The 21,051-nt window shown below is 51.9% G+C and overlaps 7 protein-coding genes across 7 annotated transcripts; 3 read left to right on the top strand and 4 right to left on the bottom strand.

The window, feature by feature from the left end:
• Positions 1–1,283: 1,283 nt before the first annotated feature.
• On the bottom strand, positions 1,284–2,515 carry CCOS01_12212 (uncharacterized protein; the record flags this gene model as incomplete). The annotated part of the gene is made up of 2 exons (XM_060460361.1): positions 1,284–2,209; positions 2,263–2,515. 2 exons carry the CDS (start codon positions 2,513–2,515, stop codon positions 1,284–1,286), a joined length of 1,179 nt encoding a protein of 392 aa, XP_060309304.1.
• Positions 2,516–3,280: 765 nt separating this feature from the next.
• Positions 3,281–3,562, top strand: CCOS01_12211 (uncharacterized protein; the record flags this gene model as incomplete). The annotated part of the gene is made up of 1 exon (XM_060460360.1): positions 3,281–3,562. One exon carries the CDS (start codon positions 3,281–3,283, stop codon positions 3,560–3,562), a length of 282 nt encoding a protein of 93 aa, XP_060309303.1.
• Positions 3,563–6,511: 2,949 nt separating this feature from the next.
• On the bottom strand, positions 6,512–8,331 carry CCOS01_12210 (cytochrome P450; the record flags this gene model as incomplete). Its single annotated transcript, XM_060460359.1, has 5 exons — positions 6,512–6,674; positions 6,751–6,917; positions 6,995–7,309; positions 7,372–8,157; positions 8,248–8,331. The coding sequence occupies 5 exons, from the start codon at positions 8,329–8,331 to the stop codon at positions 6,512–6,514; spliced, it is 1,515 nt and encodes a 504-aa protein (XP_060309302.1).
• A 1,924-nt stretch (positions 8,332–10,255) lies between these two features.
• On the top strand, positions 10,256–11,815 carry CCOS01_12209 (prolyl 4-hydroxylase; the record flags this gene model as incomplete). The annotated part of the gene is made up of 2 exons (XM_060460358.1): positions 10,256–10,556; positions 10,620–11,815. 2 exons carry the CDS (start codon positions 10,256–10,258, stop codon positions 11,813–11,815), a joined length of 1,497 nt encoding a protein of 498 aa, XP_060309301.1.
• Positions 11,816–12,767: 952 nt separating this feature from the next.
• Positions 12,768–13,340, bottom strand: CCOS01_12208 (uncharacterized protein; the record flags this gene model as incomplete). The annotated part of the gene is made up of 4 exons (XM_060460357.1): positions 12,768–12,808; positions 12,868–12,974; positions 13,043–13,056; positions 13,134–13,340. 4 exons carry the CDS (start codon positions 13,338–13,340, stop codon positions 12,768–12,770), a joined length of 369 nt encoding a protein of 122 aa, XP_060309300.1.
• Positions 13,341–16,398: 3,058 nt separating this feature from the next.
• Positions 16,399–18,347, top strand: CCOS01_12207 (major facilitator superfamily transporter; the record flags this gene model as incomplete). Its single annotated transcript, XM_060460356.1, has 7 exons — positions 16,399–16,554; positions 16,615–16,884; positions 17,005–17,130; positions 17,189–17,204; positions 17,260–17,501; positions 17,563–17,983; positions 18,049–18,347. The coding sequence occupies 7 exons, from the start codon at positions 16,399–16,401 to the stop codon at positions 18,345–18,347; spliced, it is 1,530 nt and encodes a 509-aa protein (XP_060309299.1).
• Positions 18,348–18,553: 206 nt separating this feature from the next.
• Positions 18,554–20,411, bottom strand: CCOS01_12206 (dicarboxylic amino acid permease; the record flags this gene model as incomplete). Its single annotated transcript, XM_060460355.1, has 4 exons — positions 18,554–18,783; positions 18,852–19,749; positions 19,804–19,954; positions 20,023–20,411. 4 exons carry the CDS (start codon positions 20,409–20,411, stop codon positions 18,554–18,556), a joined length of 1,668 nt encoding a protein of 555 aa, XP_060309298.1.
• Between the last annotated feature and the right edge of the window lie 640 nt (positions 20,412–21,051).

The following is a 21,051-nucleotide window of genomic DNA, read 5'->3' as shown; positions in this document are numbered from 1 at the left end:
GAACGAGGAGCTGGTTGAGAGAAACTCGACTTTTGATTCTGTCAGAAAAGTTAAATGCCATGCATCCCAATACCCGCTATACTTTAATTGTACGGTGACATCGGGGGGAACTTCCGAGGCCGACAATCGGTTTCCGCTTTCTGTCCTTCGCAACTTCACAATTGGCTCGTGTTCAAGGCTGGGCCGATTTAACGCGCTCGGGTCTCGTCGCGGGCTTCAGACGCCAAGTTCCAACTTGTCATCATTTGTTTTGACTTCTCGATTTATGTGAAATGTGACTGGACGCAGCTTGGCCAAATCAACCATCGTCTCATGTCTCGGGCAAATGACGATGAACTTCAAGAGCGCATGCAAGTAGGATGGATTTGCCGCGGTTTCTTTCACATTATCAGATGAGCACCGACAGCGTGCGTTTTCTTGCGGCTTGTGATTGGGAAGTACTAATAGTCCGTTTCTTGAACTTTTCTGACTTGCGCTCCCTTGTCCTTCCCAGACACGAAAGTCGACTGAAAAGTCGTCGACATTATATAATCGTTACCAATATAAAGTAGCATCAATGCGGGTAATTCAATGCTTCTAATAGTGGCCAAAATAAGACAGACAAGACGGTATCTTCACACAAATCGCAGAACAGTGAGATCGGACTAGAGTAAACATCATTCAATACCCTAACGAGCTACTCGAGGTTCGAAATGCAGTACATTGAAGGAGAGTAAGTAAGAAGATCCATCAAGGTAAATGCCGCAAGCCTTGACAGCGGCGTCGCCGAAGAGCTATATCTTCCAAGTATGTATCTCAAAGGCGTGAATCCCCATGTAAGAGCATCAGCCAACAGTAGCTCCAGTTACGATCAGAATAGTATGTCTTACCTAAAGGATATACCCGACCAAAGGCTACATCACGTCGTATCTCAAAGCCCCCTTCGAGACATCTTTCTCCCCGGCATGACTTTTAGGCACTAAATTCTCTCCTAGATTTCGGAGGCCTGGGTTAGATTAAATCAAGCAGACTAAATCAAAATTAGGCATCTACCTCACCTGGCTTCTCTAGTAGGATGATCACCACGGCATGAGCCAGAAATCTCCAGCAAAAGTATCTTCAGTACATATCAGCTGGACATGTTTGGAAGAAAAATTGAAGTATGGATGAAATGGTATTTGCGCGCTCAATCCCATTGAGATTGTATGTTCAATGCATCTAAAGGTATTTGAAGTTCTATCATACAAAGAAATTGTAACAGGTAGCTCTCGAAGTCCTGCGTCAGGCCCGTCGACTAAAGTGCCTTACGAAGGGGGAGCAGCAGTGCCGGAAGGAGGGCTGCCGCTCATGGTGCCGTTGCCACCGGGGCCGCCGGAGCCACCGCCACCGCCAACAGTGGCACCAGTGGAGTGGCCACCATCCTCATCAAGGTAGCCGGCAATGTTGTAGTAGTCGTCATCGGTGTAGTCAGCGGAAGCATTGACACCAATCTGGATCCAGGCGAAGAGACCGTCCTGGAGGTCATCGCTCAGGTAGACGAACTGAGGGAAGGGGTCGTAGGAGGCATCGGCCTGGAGGATGGACCACATGTCGTCGGCGTTGGAGGTGACGTCCTGCGTGTTGGTGTTGTAGGGGTAGAGCTCCTCGACGGCGGAGCGAATGGACTCGGGCCAGAAGACCTGGCCGATGTGGCTGACGGGAGCATTCCAGACGGAGATAGTGCCGTTGGGCATCAGAGTCGCGTTGGTGTGCGAGAGCAAGTGGGTGTGGGTGGCGCGACCTTGGTAGTGGCCAGGGAAGATGGTCTCGAACTGGGCGACACCGTCGGCATCAGTGAGCTGAATGCCGCGGAGGAACGTGCTGTTCATGCCGTCGGCGGCGTAGTTGCCGTTGGTGGAGATGCCGGAGTAGATACCGGTGGCGTTGCAGTTCCAGATGTCGACGGCGACCTGGGGAATGGGGTCGCAGGTAGCGACGTCGACATACTGAACCTCGAGGAAGACGGGGACACCATCGCACCACTTTTGCTCAATGACGTTGGAGCGCATGTTCTCGCCGACGATGTAGTAGGGGCCGTCGGTAATCTCGGGAGCCAAGACGCAGGAAGTGTTGGCGCTGAATACATCCTCGAGGGGGGTGAAGATGCCGTTGTTGCTAGAGCCGGTCATGTTGTGATTGACTTCCTCCCAGGCGGTGAGCGCGTCCGCATCACGACGGTACTTGCGGGCAGCTATGGAAACGTCAGTGAATATTCGCAGAAGTCTCAGACAGATGGGTACTTACGGGTCTTGAGGCCCTTGGCGGCGCGGATGTCCTTGACCTTCTGGGCACGGCGCTCAACGGCGCGCTTCTTCATGGCCTGAGCACCAGCAGTGTTGGAGCAGGCGTTCAGGGAGCGCTGGCCGACGGCGGCGACGTTGTCACGGAGCTGGATGTTGCGCTTCATGTGCTCATGGCTGTGGTGCTCGCCGGGGTGAGCAGAGACGCAGCCGGCGAGGGCGAGGCCGGCGGCCGAAAGGGCAGAGATGCGAACCATTGTTGATGCTGTAGTAATGAGACCAAATTTATAGCGAATGTTGAAAACGATTGTAGATCTTTTGTTGTAGAAGCGACTGCTGTTGCTGCGATGGTTGCGGCTGATGGTTCTTTCCAAATCCCAAAAATCAGGCGCTGAGACCAGTCTTTATACAAATCGATCTGCGTTCTACATCTCCGCCATCTTCCATTATCAACGCGTTCATCTCTACGTGATGTGGACAGTCGATGGAGACTTCGCTCTCGTCCGATCCCCCTACATGGGGGAGCCCTCGTCACCTCCCGTCCCGCCCTGCTATTTTCGACTCTTCCATCGAGCGTCTGCGGTCCATCGTCTGAACATCCGTCCAACCAGGACCGCGCAAAAGGTCATACGCTACCCGTTGCCGTCGTGGCGCGCAGGGATTCCGTACTTCTGAGCCTCACATACACGACTTCGTTCCCCGCTGAGGGCGCATTCTCAACTTTTCGAGTCAATGCGTCTCCACGCCAGTGCCTGTCCTTAAGCGTCCCTGACGTCCTTAACTCAGCCTCAGAGCACACGCCAAGCGGTTAAGAAATGCTTGGAGAAGCTTGAGATGGAAAGAAGGTGGTTCTAGAGCGGAACCCGGGGTCGATCCGGAGTGGGGACTGGTCCCGGGGGCGACCTTCGGGCCTCCCACATTCCGTTTCGTCGTTGGGGATCCCGACGTTGGCGGGAAGACTGCCTGAGTTTGGTTCCTTGACATTTTGGGCCTTCTCAGGTAAAAGTTCCCAGGGGCACCGGATGACGAGGCCACTCTCCACTTGGCGGGTGGCGCCGCTGCGCGTTTGCGCAAGCTTCAATGAGATTGGACTAAATTCCGCTGACTTGGACAAAACATGCTTGACGGAGCTCGGGAGACAGTGGGCTTCAGCGGAGAGACCATGTCAAGCTTGTTTATTTCCCTGGGCCACATCGGTCTGTGGGAGAGCTTTGGAAAGGGGCGGAGAACGCTCTCGCGGGCCCCGAATTTTCATCCCTTTTTGTCTTCTATGCATCAGCCAACGCGGAACAGTTGTGGACTAGATGGGAGCTGTGAGAAAGAGATTGGAGAGGCAACTCCTACTCAAGATATTGATATCCAGCTCAATTGACTTTTGACTTTGAACTATCTTCGTCACTGAGCAGACGAGCTGAGCGTGCATGCGTGGTGTGGAGCAGAAAATCTCCCATACTGAAAGAGAGTGTCGGAACTTTTAGGCCTTGCGTAACTTTATTCAGGGGGGTTCATCTTGTCTCAACGTCCCGCGGCTCAGCCTATGTAAACCAAACAAACATGAATCGTCCAGCGAAGATGCCCTACTGCAGTCTATCTGCCTCCCTGTGCCCGGATTCACCGGCACAGCGATACTTTGTCCGGGGTCCCTATTTCTCTATTTCTAGGACGAGACGAGATGGACCTATCTGGGCGCAGCCAATCAATCTGAAATGCCGTCATTGGCTGTCGGGCTAGTTGTGACCCTCAACCGCAATGAAGGTCTGGAGGGGGGGAGGGGTGTTCGGAGTCGTCACTTGACGCGTGTCAGTCATGACTTGTTTAATTCCGGGTAAGGGCGCCCTCTATCATTTCGTAATGCGACGCCGCAACGGTTCTCAACAGCACATTGATCTGAAGTCGGTCTCCAGCTAAGCACATGCACCGTTGAGACTAAACCTTTTCAGTCACGTCTGGAAACATTCTCCGGACAAGTCAGAGAGGACTGGCCCTTGACCGAGGCTCTGTCCAGAGTCCAGACTCCAGTGAGGAAGATGGAACGAAACTTGCGCACAGCCGATTTGCATTTTCATTTGGATCGACACGTTGAATGACCAATATGGTTACTTTTGACAATTTCACCCTCAAAGTGACAAAACCTGAGTTTATAAATTTCACCGGTCACAGCTCTCCATTCAACACCACCACTGCTTAAGATACATTCTCAAAGACAACATCGTTGGTCATTCCATATGTTCTCCAAGTGACCATTACAAGCACAGACGTATTTGGCCCCTTAATCCTTTAACCAAGAAGATTCCGTCTCCGTGTGCGGGCAGATTTGGCTGACCTATGGATATGCATCACCCGGAACGAAGAGTTGACCATCCCAAACAACCCCCATCCACATTGACATAATGTCAACCCTATTTGAACGATCTTTCACTCTGAGGGTTCATTCAAAGGCATCATTCCTACTTCCGAGCATCGACTCATAGGAAAGCAAGGCCGATACCTTGTGCAGCATCTGCGAAAGATCTCTCAGGTTCTACCTTGAAACGCCAGGGCTCCCAAAAAAGGATGATTGATGTATCCTACCCCTTTTTCCAACAATTCGACATCACACAATCTTGTAGGCAATAGCATCGGAATCAAGCGTCAATGTCAAGGCGACGTGAACCATCCGCACAAGACTTCAGCCAAGCGGCAGCAACCTATCTCGACACAGACACATCGGCACCAGACGCGTCGAGGAGAGTTGACACGATGCCTCGTGCACATCTCTAGTTCATCTTATTGTCGAGGCAGGGCACGACGATGGCAGGCTGATTGAAGATACCGACATGGAACGAGGAGGTTGCTGAACCCTCCAATATGGCACCGAGTGCTATTCGTGTCCTCGAACAGGCCGAGAATATGTGTTCCTGGGCCAAAGGAGTCCAAATGATGCTAGACAATGATTATCACTGGTTTATCATCATGTGCATGTTCACACGTAGTCCTAGATTTTATTCCAAATCTGCATATCATTATAGGTGGTTGATCATGAATATGTCATCGGCCGATAGTAAGTACTCAGTTGGGCATGAGGCTGTCCGCAAACCTTGAGCGTTTGGGGAGCTTTTCACATTACGCACGCATGTCCCTTCGCTTATGGCGGCAGTCTCAGCATCGATCGAAGGGACGACGGCTTTGACAAATTCTCAATCGCATGAAAGTTAAGAAACTCCAGCTACACAAAGTGCTCTTCAAGTTCTAATTGAGATCTTCGGGAGGTGAATCTATGCCATCAGCGTGATATCAAAGCATATATGTGTCAAAGTAGCCTGAACGTACTCCATCTCGATTGAATTTGGTTTTGCCGAGAATCGGGCATGTGCTATTAGTTTTCTAGGGTGCAATATCCTCTAAGCACCCGGTACTTAGCTTAGAGCCAAAGTGATTCAGGGGGTTCACTTGAAGATTCTACTCGACAACTCCACATGATGCTCCCCGAATTTGTCACGATGTTGCCAAGTACTTTCGATATCACTCATCTAGGCACAATTATAAGCAATGGTTCTCGGAAAGTATTTCAATACATAGCTTGGAAACATTTCGTGCGGAATCACATCCTTTTCGGCCACTTGAGATTGACGTATACGAAAGAGTCTAGTCCGGTAGAGTTTTTAGGCCTCGATTTGCATCATCTCGGTACAAGTGTTCATTGACGCGGGCCTAGACTTCCACTCTCTTGCCCGGTTGACCGTAGATGTCATCAATCAAACAAAAACTATCCTCCAGACATAATTCACCTATATGGCAGTTCGCAATCCCTTCTATATTGAGTACCTTAGCTCGAAGAGTCCGATGTCAATTTCTCAAGCATTACCCCGTGACTTATTTTCACAACTTTCCGGCAAACATCAAATTGCAAGACTTCCAGTTCCCTGGTGAATTTGCACAAGGTTTATCAGTCCAACCTTGCATGTAGTTTCTCACTCATCAACACCATCATGTGCTGATTGCACTGGAGGGCCGAACATTCAAGATGGGACGTCCCTTCGAGATCTACATGATTGCATGGGTTCATGCTGGGGCAGCAAGGACGACACTGGCATCAAGATTTTAGTATGGCTCAAGTGACGAGCACAATCCATGAGTAACGATGTGCAATTGATCTCATTCCCAAACGCCTGCCTGTGAATGCACGCAAGCGCATGACACCGAATCGATCTCTCGAAAGAAACCACCCTAGAAGACTGCCAACTAGTGTTTATAAAACTCGACACGCATGCCATTCAAGCCTTTTCTCTGGGGGTGAGATAAACATTGACAGGGCCCTTTTCCCAAAGAAGATAGACTTGGCTCTTGTCGTCCCAGCCTCTACTTTCCTCCGATAGCTTCATGTCGAAGTTCCAGATCATTCTCGCAAGAATGAGACGCATTTCCGCGTAAGCCAAGCTATGAGGAGACGCAGCAGATTAGCATCCGACGATTCAACACGCTAGCATCGAAGGCGGAGGATGATGCAACTTACTTTCTGCCAATGCAGTTTCTGGGGCCGACCGAGAACGGTTGGAACGCTTCCTTCTTGTCGCCAGAGAAGCGAGCATCATCGAGCCAACGTTCGGGGATAAAGGAGTCAGGAAGGGTGAAGTTCTCCGGGCTGTGGAAGGCAGGCCAGTGCCAGACCTGGACCAGCGTCTGTGTATCACCACCTTGTCAGCATGATGTTCTTACCCCCTCTCAACGCTTAGGGAAAAAACAGAAAGTAAACTTACCCCGCTGGGCACGTATTGACCCAAGAATACGCCGCCATCGTCGGTAACTCTGCGGACGATTCCTGTAGGTACGGGAGGGTACATTCGAAGACCTTCGTTCATGACTGCCTGCATGTACTGGAGCTGCTGCGCGCTGACCATCTCGATATCTTCCTCGGAGGAGAAGGCTGTTCGAACCTCGTGGGTGAGCTTGTCAAGAGCCTGGCGGTTTGTGCAGAGGTAGTAGGTGATTGCCGACAGAGCTGTTGCGGTAGTTTCCGAGCCGGCGATGATCAGGACCGAGGAATTCGATTTGAGCTCTTCAAAGGTGAGTTTCTGGTGTAAGGTACCAACGTTAGAATGTGTAGGCAACTTTGCGGCTAGTAGGTTCGAATTACCTGTGGCCCCTTTGTGCGCAGCATAGAGTCCATAAAGTCCGGTCGGTCAGTCTCCATGGCAAGTCTCTTAGAAACCTTCTCCTTAGTGAGTGCAATGTGCTGATCTCGCTTATTGCGGAGGTCGGCCGGGATAAGATGTATCAAGAGCTTTTCGATCGGCGGGAATCGTCGCATGCAGTTCTTGAAAGAGTTGCCCTTGATCCCGTCAAAGATGAGCTTCACCCAGGGATGGTAACCAGAGTCATCCAAGCAGTGAAACGGCTCGCCAAAAGCCAAGTCCCCGATGACATCAAAAGTCGTCCAGTTGTACCACGCGACCATGTTCAGAGCCTCGGCACCGCCAGCGCACTTTTCATGAAGTCGCTGGAAGAGAAGATCCACGTACTTCTTGACAATGGGTTCCTGCTCCAGCATAGACTGCGCGGAGAAGCCATGCGACAGGGCCCGTCGGAACCGCGAGTGGTCTTCGCGGTTGGCGCCGATGATGCCATGCCTGCTATCCTGGGTCGCGACGGGATCTCGTCCGTGGTCGCCGGTACCGTTCTTGAGGTGTCCGTGGAGATCTTTCCAGGCGTCGGGGGAGTTGTATGCGAGCTCGTTGGGAGCGACGCGGACGATGGGTCCGTATTCCTGGTGCAGCGCCAAGATCTTGCGGTGGACCTGGCCAGAAAGGGTAGCGCGAGTGAAGGGGATGCGCGAGGCTGCCCAGAGCTTTGGTCCAGGGTATACGCGAAGGGGGTGGAAGAAGACGTTGTAGATGATGGTCCCGAAAAGGTAAGCGACGCCCTAGATGAGTGGTCAGATGCGGTCAGCGTCGAGGGCTACAGTGAAATCTAATTGGTCACTAGATTTGAAGGATTGCAAGTCATCACGTACCAGAGTAATAACTAGAGCAAAGGCTGAACAGAGGGTACGGATATTGAGGATTTGGGCTGTGAAGCCAGTACTGTGGTCCGACATGTTGAGTAGCGTGGGTTCCCCGCGAAACCTGAAACTGTCAAGATGATTACAGACGGGATGAACTTGATAGGTGGCAGCTCATCAATCCTATCTTCAAGTCTGGCATCAAGGCACTTTTTATCAACTCATGGTTGATTTAGGCGACGGAATTCGGTCCAAACCTTGAAAGCCGAACGCCCTGTGAAACGACGATCTCTCGTAGGACTACTGCGGCATACCGTTACATACTTGTGGAGAATCTGGAGATAAACCTAAGCTTCCGCGGAGTGTAGCGGCGGGCGAGCGTCACCGTGGGTCGGATGGTCTCCGTGCTTTGCACATTTCATGCATAACTCGCCCGGCTTGGCCCGACTCCGGTGTACGTCGCCCCCCACTCGTGATCTAGATCCCGGCACTTGCTACCCGTCCAGGACTCGGCAGTTAACGGTTTGTTTGCTCTGGTGCTGTACGGAGTACTCCTTAGCGCTCGGGTCTGGTGCGGGAATGACAGAGCGAATGTGTAACCAACTCCACGAATGTCCGCCAATGTCCGCGATGTTATTCCTTGTGCACGATTTACGTCAAGCATCAACTGGCTTTTGCTGATTGGTGCTTGCACACCCAGTGTTGTGTGAGGGTGTGAACTGGCATCTGGGGAAGCTTCGTGATCGACGGCTATGCCGCCCTTAGACTCTGACTAGAGAACTCAGTTCCTCTACTCTGACCCCGAGCGGGCAATGGTAAAAACACCTGAGAAGCACAGGACAGCTACCAAACCCACTAGAAGCTTAAGTCTACTCTCCGGGGCCCGTCGCAGTCCGTCGACATCAAAAACCTTGCCGCTATTTGTTGGTTCATTCGGCTCACAGGGTTCTTTTAGAGACCGCTTCGCTCTGTCTGGGTTTATTCAATTTAGATGTTGTACGTATGAGCCTTGCGTAACAAACGCAGCCAGGCGTTGCAACTTCCTGTGTAGACCTCTCGATTTGGCCTGTTATGCATGTGCATCGCTTCATCCCTCGTATGAGCATAGTGGGTCCGCATTCTATGCATCTGCAAGCTCCTTGACATTTCATCCCATGACGTTTCTTGACAGATTTAGAGCTGCGACTGCTGGTATCCAGACGGTCATAATTCCGCGTCGGATTTCGAGATAGTCAACACCCGCATGGTCCCGCACCGGCTTTGGCGTTGCAGGTCAGAGCGCCATGAGGAGAATTGACACTGAACCCATACAGCCTGTTGTGCAGCAACAAACTGCACTCTCTGTCCCACTAACTGACCGCTCATATCGGTTCCTTTTCGGCTTTCAGCCGCCGATTTGAATGCGAATCACGTGCAGGCTTTTCAAAACTCAATATTATAGCCACTTTGGTATACTATACAGCATGTGGTAATCCTCACAGAAGCTACATGAACCCTGATCTTCTGGCTTCTTTGAAGAATCTTGGGTCTTCATTGCACTGTCGAAGACTCTTCTATGCATTGTGCCCTGGACTATAATTTAAAATATGATTGACGGAATAGTTTGGCCAACATTACTACTTGTTCGACAGTTGGCTTGCCAACACAACGAGATAATGATTCGCAGCGACAGAATTCCGAGTTGTAGTCGTAATACGGAGTAGTCCTCATTATTGTGCCACCTCAAAACTGAGTAGATTGAATAATGAAGCGGGGGGAAGTAGGTCTAGCCAAGGGTACCCCGGACCTAGACCGATCCGCCCCGGACACAGGCCGGCCCCACAGCGGGATTCAGCTTCGATGCCTCAGGCTGCAACTGGGCGATTGGCCGAACCCCTCGGCGGGGCAAGACCCTTGGACTGGCGGTGGTGCATTGGAACTTTCGAAGCTTTGGTCCGAAATCTCAGCCCACTGAACGCCACTCTACTCCTACTTCTTCGTCCGACGACAAACGCCTCATCACGATTGTAACATCTCAACAATGGCGAAATCAAAGGCCGCGAAGAAGCGCAAGCAAAACGCGCAGGAGGAGCTTCCGCGAAAAGCTCCCAAGACCGCAGCGACAACAGTTACGCCACCTGACAGCGACGACAATACCGCCTCAAACCTCGAGCCCAAGAGCCTCCAGACGGTCATATCGGACGAGGAACTCGACATCGCCATTGACACGTTGAATACCCTCGCCAAATACCCGAATCTTATCAAATCGAAGCAATGCCGAGACCTTCGCGTTGCCGTCTATGACTTCCGTCAGAATTGCGCAAGTGGTGTCAACAATGCCCGTGTGTAGACCCCATATCACACGATGTCGCTATCTGCCAGGAACTGACAATTGATTGCTTCAGCCGGTACAAATCTTGGACTTACGGCACGAATCACCGGCGCGCTCACCGACGAGAAATACGATGATGCCAGAATACTGCTATCCGAAATGAGAATCCGTGGCCAGGAACCGAAGCTAGGAGCACTGTGTCGCTGGGTGCGAGACCTAGACGTCATTAGCGGCCTATCCACATTGCCTGAAGGGGAGGGAGACGGCGTCACCCTACAGAGAACTGAAAGGGACAAGCAGCGACTCTTGGTTCTTGATGCCGTCTTACGAGCTTGTGGGCACTCCGACAGCAATCCCAAGGCCATGCCTTTGCCGCTCTCTTCTACACCCGGAATCGCCCTGCAGGACACCTGGGATCTCCGCCCCACCACGCCATCCCTTCAGGTATACGCCTCTGTACTTGACAAGACAATCTTTGAATCAGCGCCGGCGAATTTGGCAGCGTCTCTTCGCGTCATCGAACGAACCCCCGGCCCGCTTCGGAAGCCGCCCAACCACCACGATGCACTCCTTTACACGACCGCCCCGAACACGATACCCCTCGTCGACGAACGGCCACCAGTAACAGCACACGCACACCCTGTCGTGCCAGGGCTCAGCCTCCTGAAAGACGTTCTCTCCGTAGACGAATGCAAAGCAATCATAACCGCCGGCGAAACTGTCAACTTCCTCCCCGATGCCCCTCTTCGTGAGGATGGGGACATTAGCATTCTTGCGCACAACTTCTACTGGGTCGTTGATACAGCCTTCCACGATGCGCTTTGGTCCAGAGTCTCGTCCTTTGTTCCCCAGTCAGTCGAGAGACGGAAGGTGCGCGGCCTCAACCGGCGGTTCCGCGTGTACCGCTACGTCCCCGGAGCCGAGTACCGCGCGCACATTGACGGTGCCTGGCCGCCTTCTGGTATTCTTCCAGACGACACATATGTCTACGATGCATCGCCCGAAGACAAGAAGCAGAGCTCCCTGTTCACGTTCCTCATCTACTTAAACGACGAATTCGAGGGCGGCGAAACAACTTACTTCCTTCCAGCGGCGCGGGAAGGCACGCTGAATGCGTACCCAGTGCGACCAGTCATGGGCGGAGTCGCCGTCTTCCCGCATGGAGATGCAAAGGGTGCACCTCTTCACGAGGGTACTGGTGTGAGAAAGGGCGCCAAGTACGTGATTAGGACGGAAGTCGAGTACGACGTTAAGCCAACGGAGGCATGATCAAGTACACATCCATCAGAATGACAGCTGATTTCACACGGCATTTGGAACTTCGGATGTGGGCTCTCGACCGAAATATTTGGGGCAAGTCTGAGCCTTTGCTATCAAATCAATGCCAAAAGTCGGTAGTGGGCTCGAGCCTATGTCTCGTGGTGAATTGACTACGATTCTCTGCTAAGCCGCTGTGACACTGGTAACTTAAGACGCCGTGAGTCCTACCAGGATGTTACTCAACTCCGTACTGGCTTAAAGGCGTCTGTGGGGCTGGCCTGCACCACACCAGCGGCATCGAAGTTGAGCTTTCGCTTTCGCATCAACAAGCAGAAACCTAGAGATGCCTTATGGCAGTGTCGTCAAGTGCCTAGCTAGGAGCTTTCCGATGCCGCACAGCTGGCACGTCTGGTAGACTCGGGATCAGGATGCAGGGCCACATTCACCGCCTGTGCTATTGCGGACAGCCTCTTCCACTTCAGTCTCTGAGCTAGCCGGGAGATCGGCAGGGTCTCGAAGTCAGCTAGACACAGCACTAGCTTGGCGATATCGTCCTTCCCCGCGGACGGTCCGACGGGCAAGCGTAAAAGAGGAGGTGATGGTCAAGGGGCATAAGAACAGACACTAAGATCGGCCTGACTTCTACGCTTAGGGCCAGCCTGGTTGCGGTCTGGTATGGGCGCGGCCGGATACAAAGGACAGGCGCAGAGGATACACATGGCCAAAGACGGGATTTGAAGATACCGAGGCTCGTCTATAAATACACTTCGATTAGATACTTAGTCGAGGTCTTCAGTAATCCACCAAATACACATTCCGCTTAAACATGTCTGGGGCATTTAGCCTTTGACCCTCTGACAAAGTATACATCTCTCGATTAGCTCCCACTGTCCTGAGCCTTGAGGTTTTCCCTATCACTCTATGTATTCGAACCAAATTCACTTGTGGCCGGCGCGAGGCTTTAGCATGACAAGCTTCCGCCGTTGTTGGTCAGGCAGGTATCTAGAAGACTGTAAGTTTTGAAGGCATCTAGCTGGTTATGACACAATGCGTGTACATACCAAGGTTCAGCGAAGAAGGTTGCTTAGTTCCAGTAGAGTCGGTGCAACGGCAGTTCAAAATCTTCTTGTCACTGCCAAGACCGCAGTCACAAAACTTGAAGGATGGGCTGGGGAGAGACATATCAGTATTTAGGGGATTCCTTAATCATCCTGATCTTTTTGAAAAAGACTTTACCTCTTAGGACGGCACTATGCATGGTTGAGGAGTTAGTCAATCGAACTGCGAATCTTCTGATGACCTAGCATGAAAGGAGAAATAGACATACAACAACCTTGCCCCCGACGTTGGCAAGGCACTTTGACAAGTTGATGGGGGCGTCCTCGAAGTAGGGATCGACAAAGGTGTTCTTGCACTTCGCGGTGAATGTGGTGCCCGAGTAGGACATGTCGCTGCATGTTGACGCGAAACCACCCGCAGCGACGAGTTGAACAGCAGAGGCTGTGAGGAGGGCGAGGATAGTGGACGCATGCATGATGAATGTGTGTTGAGGTAATGTAAGTGAGTGACGTTCAAAGAGTGAAAGACGATGAAGAAGAATCAGCATGTAAATGTCTTCTCCAGACTCTTAATCGTGAGATTGGTGCATCAGATCTTACTTATATGACACGAAAACTGGCGGTGATCAGACCAACTGGATCACTGCGGAATACGAGTATTCGATGTCGAAGCTTTGTGACACTAATGTCAAGGACCAAGCAATCGAGTCATGGTAGTCAATTGACGATAACTCTATTTCCTCAATCTTAACTTGAAACCATGGCCATTCATTTGTTCGCAAAATAGTCGCAAATTTGTGTTATGAGTAATGGTCATATAAACGCAATGCAAACACCGTTCTTTGGGACCCAGGGCCAGTCGCATCTGTGGATATCATCTCGCAATCCAGAGAGTGGTGATCCCTCGAAGCGTCATTGCATCAAGAAGTTCACATATTCCTTCATGTTATACTGAAGTTTTTACCAGAATGGCGTAGCAGATTATTCTTGTAGTATATTGAGCGTTGAATGCTGCCCTCGATGAACGGGCGTGGTTCTCGCGACAGTTTTGTAGACGATAGATACTAAGTTAGACCTGGCGGTGTATGCGTGCATCCACGTACAGAGCGGGCGTATATGAATGCGCCGGAGGGAACTACTCAGCTCGCCAAAAAGTTGCCATGATGAGATTGAACCGGATGGTTTTTCTGGAGCTTATTCAGACGACAAATCGTTAGGCCACGTAGTATTTGGCACTGATCGACAAATTTTGCGGCGACTGACTCTGTTAATCTAATTATCTTTTAGTGCTACAATGTACGGAGTACTCCGTACAAAGTTACTGTCTGGAACCGAATGCGAGCAGTACGGCTGGCATATTCAGCACAGACAAAGCTGCCATTCTGTTACGTGCTTCCTTACATGCTCTCACCGAGTTTATATATATTTCCTCGCTGCCCTTCGCTCTTCGACTTTCTAGGAAGTCATTTTCTGCTGTGCTCGTAAGTTTCCGGCGAATCGCCGGACGTGTGATACCTTCACCTTTTGAGCGACTAAAACGAAATCAGCGAACGAGTTAAATTGAGACCGGACACATCGTACAGATAATTGATGTCAATTCTGTCCATCGATGATGGTGTTGAACGTATTCGAATCATCAAGCAAACATCGAGACTTCTGCAAACTTACGGATCTAGAAGACTAAATACTGACCGATCTTGACCTTGGTAACGCCTCCACACGGCAATGTCGGGTCCCGGGAGGGCAGAAGAGGGTCCTCGCGCCGCCACAGGACCGAAAGCCGGGGCGGGCCGGCAAAGGCGGCACATCGGCGCCGCAAGCACGTGGTGGGCAACACGGCACTGGATTGGCCGCAGGGAAAAAGGTCGCGCAACGGCAATACGCAGAGATTTTACCATGATACATCCCAGTGCTTGTGAATTGAGAAATGATGTTTGTATGTACGGAGCAACCCGACCACGTGCTCTCATGCAGATGCTTGAGCCGCGCAATTTGGTATTAAAGTTTTTCTCTCGGATGACGGCAGTTCGGCGACCGATCTGCTGTCCAAGACTCAATAGATCTAGCCTGGAGTCTTTGTAATATCGGACTTACTGTCCACCTCTTCGGCTATCCTTCAACGATTTATGGATTCCATGTCGCATGTTTTGCGAAATAATCGGCCTAGTCTCGGTTGCTAATACTTTGAAGAAGCAGCACGTGTTGAAAGTTGTGAACGTATTCGCTCGTAGGTTTTCATGTGTCACAGGTCAGCATACAGTGCTCGAGGCAAACCACAACTACGCTAACAATTTCCCCCAACGTACCCTAGCTCAGCAACAACAAGGTCGCATGGGAAAAGCCTTGGCAGCAGGTGGGAGAGCGCCAAGTGAAGTGAGCCTCCTAGGGCTGCCGAGAAGCGCTAGACCGCTTGGAAAATGCTTAGCGATGCATCCTTTTCTCATCGAATCACAATTGGCTGTTGTAGGAAATAAGACACGCGACCACCGATTCTCTCTGGCTTACGGTGCTTCTTCTCATTGCAGCGTCATCTGTGCCACCTGTTCATCAACCTGTGGAAAGCGGGAGACGAGTCGAGAAACACATGAACTACTGCAGCTCTGCACGAACCAACAGGTCGCCTAGCGGATGGGTAACATCGGGTTCCCACACTCCCTCCACGGCTCCCTCCACTCCTCTCTCCCCGTGCTCTGGTTCTTCAGGATTCCTCCCCGTGTTCCCCAGGTGAGCGGCGTATGGTGTGTTGCCCGCGCCCAGACCGAAAAGTCCCAATGGGTGTATGTACTCCGTAGGGAATCGCCAAACTCCTCCCCCTCTTGCCGCATAACCGTGCCTTATCAGCATACAACCCGGTATCTGCCCGCAAATGTTATCTGGTGTGGATTCGTTCTCCCTCGAAAGACAACCAACAGACCACTCGTCTGCCTCTAAAGAATCGCTCTGGGAGCCGTGGGTGACTCGTGAGAGAGGGGAGAGGGACCCATAGAATCCTTTCGATTATGTTGCATCGGGGCTGGCTGCCCATTATTGGGTGAACCCGGGTCCCGTCCGCCGGGGAACAAGGTAGGGTGGGACGGGACACCCGAGGCATTCCCAAGGTTTATCACTCTCTTTTTTGTCTGTCACAAATACTTACTCACCATAGAACGAAAGCAACCAACAGCAGAGCTGCTTCCGAGGGCGTGTGGTAAGTGGGGGAAAGAAGAGACACCGCAAAGCAGCATGAGAGAAGAGAGGCCCCTCTGGTTGGCAGATTGTGCTGTGGCTGGCCCGACGGGCTTGTGATCGTCCGAATAAATACCATGTTGATTTCCCCTTGCGCTTCTTGACTCGTCGCGCCTATTCTTTTTAACCTTCGCGCGCCGCTTCGCACAACCTCTCGCCTCTCCCCCCCCTCGCGCACGCACAAAATCTTGTCTGTGCCGTCATCTTCTCGATTGTTCGCTTCCTTCTGTCGCAGTGTCGTAGGGCCTTTCTCCCTTCGACACACTGAGCGCGGCTTTGAGCACTTACACGAGAAAAAGAGCCGCAACAATGCTTAACTTCCGAAGAAAGAAGTCGGCAGAGTCCGAGGCAACGGCGCAAGAGGCCGTCGCCGTCGACGATGCGCCCCGCCAACCGTTCCGGAAGGCCATTGTGCCCGTCATTGCCTGCGGTGCCGGTCTCTTCTCCGACGGCTACATCAACAACGTGAGCGCAACCGCTTTCGGCATAACATCTCTCAGGAACTGTCATTGACGTGGGGCATAGGTCATCGGATCCGTCACCACGATCCTCGCACTGCAGTACGGCGACCTCTATAAGAACTCCAACGCCAAGAAGTATGTTGGCGACATCGCATTTGCTGGCACCGTCGTTGGACAGCTCGCGTTCGGCTGGCTCGCTGACCACTGGTCGCGAACCAACTCGCTGCTCGTGTCGACCGTTATCCTGCTCGTCTTCACTGCGCTCGCCGCCGGATCCTATTACAAGGGTGACGATATTGGCATGTTCAACATCCTGGCCGCATGGCGATTCTTTGTAAGTCTGAACCAGACTGGCCCTCCTTGCTTCGTTGTCAAATCTGGCTCGAAGTGCTCGGGATAAGCGCATGGGCTCAGAAAAAAGTGCAATTGTTAACGTCATCGCGATGACATTTAGGTCGGTATCGGCATTGGAGGAGAGTACCCCGCGGGTAGCGTCGGCGCAGCAGAGTCCACCGGCGAGCTAAAGTCGGGCTCGAGAAACTTATGGTTCATCATGTTCACAAACACCATGATTGATTGGGTTCGTACCTCGCCATCTTCTTACTGTCAATTGCATGTTTGCTAACATTGTGAACCAGGGTTTCGTTATTGGCGGTTCGTTCTTCAGACTCTTGATCTTGATGTTGGCGATACTGATACTAGAGCATAGCATTCGTGCCATACGTCGTCGCAGCCGCTTGCCACAATGGTCACTACAGCACCATCTGGCGCACCAGCTTGGGCATCGGCGTCGTATTCCCCATGTTCCTCTTCGCCCTCCGTCTCTTCGTCAAGGAGCCCGAAGCATCGACCAAGAACTCAATGCGCTACGCGAAGACGCCCTACCTTCTCTCACTCAAGTTTTACGGATGGCGTCTCTTCGTCGTCAGCTTGATCTGGTTCATCTATGATGTAAGTCATGTCGAAGCTGTGGGCACTATGATGAATCACACACACTAATTTCCGACATCAGTTCTCCGCTTACTCCTTCGGTATCTACTCCTCAACAATCTTGAGCAACCTGTATGGAGATACGGCTCCGCTCACCACCATCTTCGGCTGGAACACGGTCATCAACCTGTTCTACATCCCCGGCACCATGCTTGGCGCCCCGGCCTCGGACTGGCTTGGTCCTCGCTACGCCCTCGCGCTCGGTGTCTTCCTGCAGGCCGTCGTCGGCTTCATCATGGCCGGCGACTACTTCAACTTATCGCAGCCCGGCATGGTCGGCGGCTTTGTCGTCGTCTACGGCATCTTTTTGGCGCTCGGCGAGTTCGGTCCCGGTAACAACATCGGTCTGCTTGCCGCAAAGACTTGCGCGACGGGCATCCGCGGCAAGTACTATGGTGTCGCTGCTGCCATTGGCAAGATTGGCGCTTTCGTCGGTACATGGGGTAAGTTACACATGCCTGGTGTAACAAAGGTTATAGAGATTATTTGGCTAACAAGGTCAATCTAGTTTTCCCATACATCCAAGCAGCCGCCGGTGACAACGCCGTCGCCTCTGCCCAATATCCCTTCTGGGTATCCTCCTCGCTTTGCGTCTTGTCCGCCGCCCTCGCGATTTTCTGCCTGCCGCACATCGGCCAAGACACTATTGCACTCGAGGACGCGCGCTACCGCGCTTACTTGGAAGCAAACGGCTACGACACCCGCCAGCTCGGCATGAAGAGGGGCGAGAGTTTCGAGAACACCGATGCTGAGATTCCCGCTGAGGGCCTGACTGAGACTACCAAGGGCGAGAAGGTTGCGGCTTAGAGGCATCCCAATCCGAACTCAAATGCTGTTAACCTGGAGATGTACGTATGGATTTTGCTATTGTATGATAGCTGGCGAGTGAAGATATCATGGTGATGAGTGCATGTGGATATATGTCGGATGGGGCAAGACCTGAAGAGCCGCGATGATACCACTTGCGAATTAAACCTGTCCATATATGTAATATCTATTGAATAATGTCAATCCTATCGCCTAAGTCGTTCTGCCGCCCATGAAGCCGCCTTCTCCAATGTACTGGGATACTTGCTTCCGTCATCCTCGAGCCTGTTGGTAACGAGATCCATCGAGTGAAGCTCTACCCGCCGTGTCTTGGCATAGACTTTGTAGCTGAAAATATTGGCCAAATAGATGGCAACGCCGATGTAGGAGGTCATGAAAGTGGATACTGTGAACTTAGGGATAAAGGCATTGTAACCTGTGATTAGTGTCAGAAAGATCGCGCAATTGATCTTCGTGTAATCAACTAAGAAGGCGTGGACTTACCATTGAACAGGACAACCAGTACGGTCACAAATAGAGCAAAGTATGAGCCGTACGGCTGCAACGGCCCACGATACGGCATCAGACTCCTCGGGATACCCTGCGCTTGCATACCTCTGGTGAAGCAGATGTAACTGGTCAAGACGCTCACCCAGTTGAGGGTGCCAAATACCGTGACCAAGCTGACCAGATACCCGAACACCTGGGATGAACTCTTGGAGGCATTCATGTAAGCTAGCGCCGCAAAGACGCTCGTAGCCGCGACCCCGTAAAGCGGAACGCCCTTTCCAGACGTCCTCATGAATAGCCCTGGCGCCTGGCCATCCCGCGCTAGACCAAAGAGCGTACGAGACCCGATGTAAATATCCGAGTTGGCAGCGCTCAGGACGAAGACAAGCAGACACCCGTTGACGACGTGTGGAAACACTGGGATGTTGGCAATCTGCACCGCAACAACAAACGGACTCGCGGCGGCCCCGGTACTCTTCTTCGTCCCGCCGATAAGCATGTCGTTGGTATACGGCACCGACATCCCCAGCACCAGCGCACCCAAGACGTAAAAGAACACGATGCGCCACAACGTCTGGCGCACGGCCTTGCGGATCGTCCGGCGCGGGTTGGGCGCTTCGCCAAAGGCCACGCCGACGACTTCGGTGCCGGTGTAAGCGAAGCAGGCCTGGACTGTTGCAGCCCAGAAGCCGAGGAACCGGCCTGTTGGCCCCTCGACGAGGTAGGAGCCGAAGGCGCCTGGGTTGTGCCAGTATTTGAAGCCGATTGTTTCGTGAGAGGGTTGTCCGCCCATGGAGATTATGAAACAGGTTAGCATGAGGGTTACGATTACGAGGAGTTTTACGGCGGACATCCAGAATTCTGCTTCGCCGAAGAAAGAGACGTGTAGGATCTGATGGTTCGTTAGTCTAAAGAGTAATAGTAGTTGTCCGGATACTCGACTTACATTGACAGCAATAATGGCTATGGTGAAGGTTGTCACAAAAATGGCGACATTGAGGTCAGGTCTCCAATATTGTATGATGATGCCTGCTGCAGTGAGGTTGTTGGGGAGGACGATAGCGTATTTTAAGAAATAGTTCCATCCCGTGGCATAACTGTTTCCACGTGTAAGTTAGCTTGTTCCGAACAGAAGTTCGTGTCGACAGTGTGGTTCTAGTCTTACCCCAAAGCCGGATCAACAAAACGTGTAGCGTATCCAGCAAACCCCTTGTCCGAAGGAAGCATCGTCGCCATCTCTCCCACGGCCGTCATGATGAAGAAGACGACCGCTCCGATGAGGGTATACGCGATCAGCAGACTCGCGGGACCGCCCCTGACGAGACCCGTACCAGAGCCGATGATGAGCCCGGTTCCGATAGCGCCGGCGACAGCGATCATAGAGACGTGACGTTCTTTGAACTCCCGCTTGAGTTGTTGTTGTTCGCCTGTCGTCTCTGTGGAGGTCCCTTCGACGTTGGAGGTTGAATGCTTCATGCCCGAAGGCTCTACCACTGTGTCGACGACATCGTTGACGGTTTTGCCATGTTTGCTGTTGATATCATCGCTGCCCATTGTGAAGGCGGTTTTGTCCAAAGGATTCAGAGTATGCTACGGTGTGACTTCTTAATCATAAGCACTTGAAGCAATTGAAACAAATGGAAAAAAAAACCGTGAGTGATTATGATGTTCAATAGTCGGTTCTCGACGCCGGGCAGCAGTTTCTTATAACCTGCGTGCCAACAAGATAAGGGCCAAAGGAACTAGGCGTATTTGCCTTCCGGACTTATCTCGCAAAACATATTCTCGGCTTAGCGATTGTTAAAGTCATGAAGTGTATGGAAGTTATTCTCCGTGATCCAGAGTTATCTTGGAACCTGGGGAACCGATAAGGACTAACACATTGTCCAGATAATCCACAGACTAAGGACGTTTGCGTGGAGCGAAATTGCACCAACATGCGGGGAAAGGGGCCTCTTATCAACGTGCGACCCGCAAATGGAGGTCGAAGTCCGCGCTGCCGGATTGACGATCGTGAATCCTTGGGGTGACCCTGCAACGACATCAGATGATTCGATATTGACCCAACGCATAGGTCACACAGATGACATACTCAGCACTAGCCATAGTCTATCACTCCAGGAAAGACAAGTTTCGGAGGCTGAACGTACGGCTCGGCGGGTGATACTATCAGGATTGCCCCGCACACTTGGCG

This window comes from Colletotrichum costaricense (genome assembly GCF_030867565.1).
Source record: "Colletotrichum costaricense strain IMI 309622 chromosome Unknown Scaffold_14.1, whole genome shotgun sequence".
Classification (NCBI taxonomy): Eukaryota; Fungi; Ascomycota; class Sordariomycetes; order Glomerellales; family Glomerellaceae; genus Colletotrichum; species Colletotrichum costaricense.
This window is presented reverse-complemented; position numbering and strand designations above follow the sequence as displayed.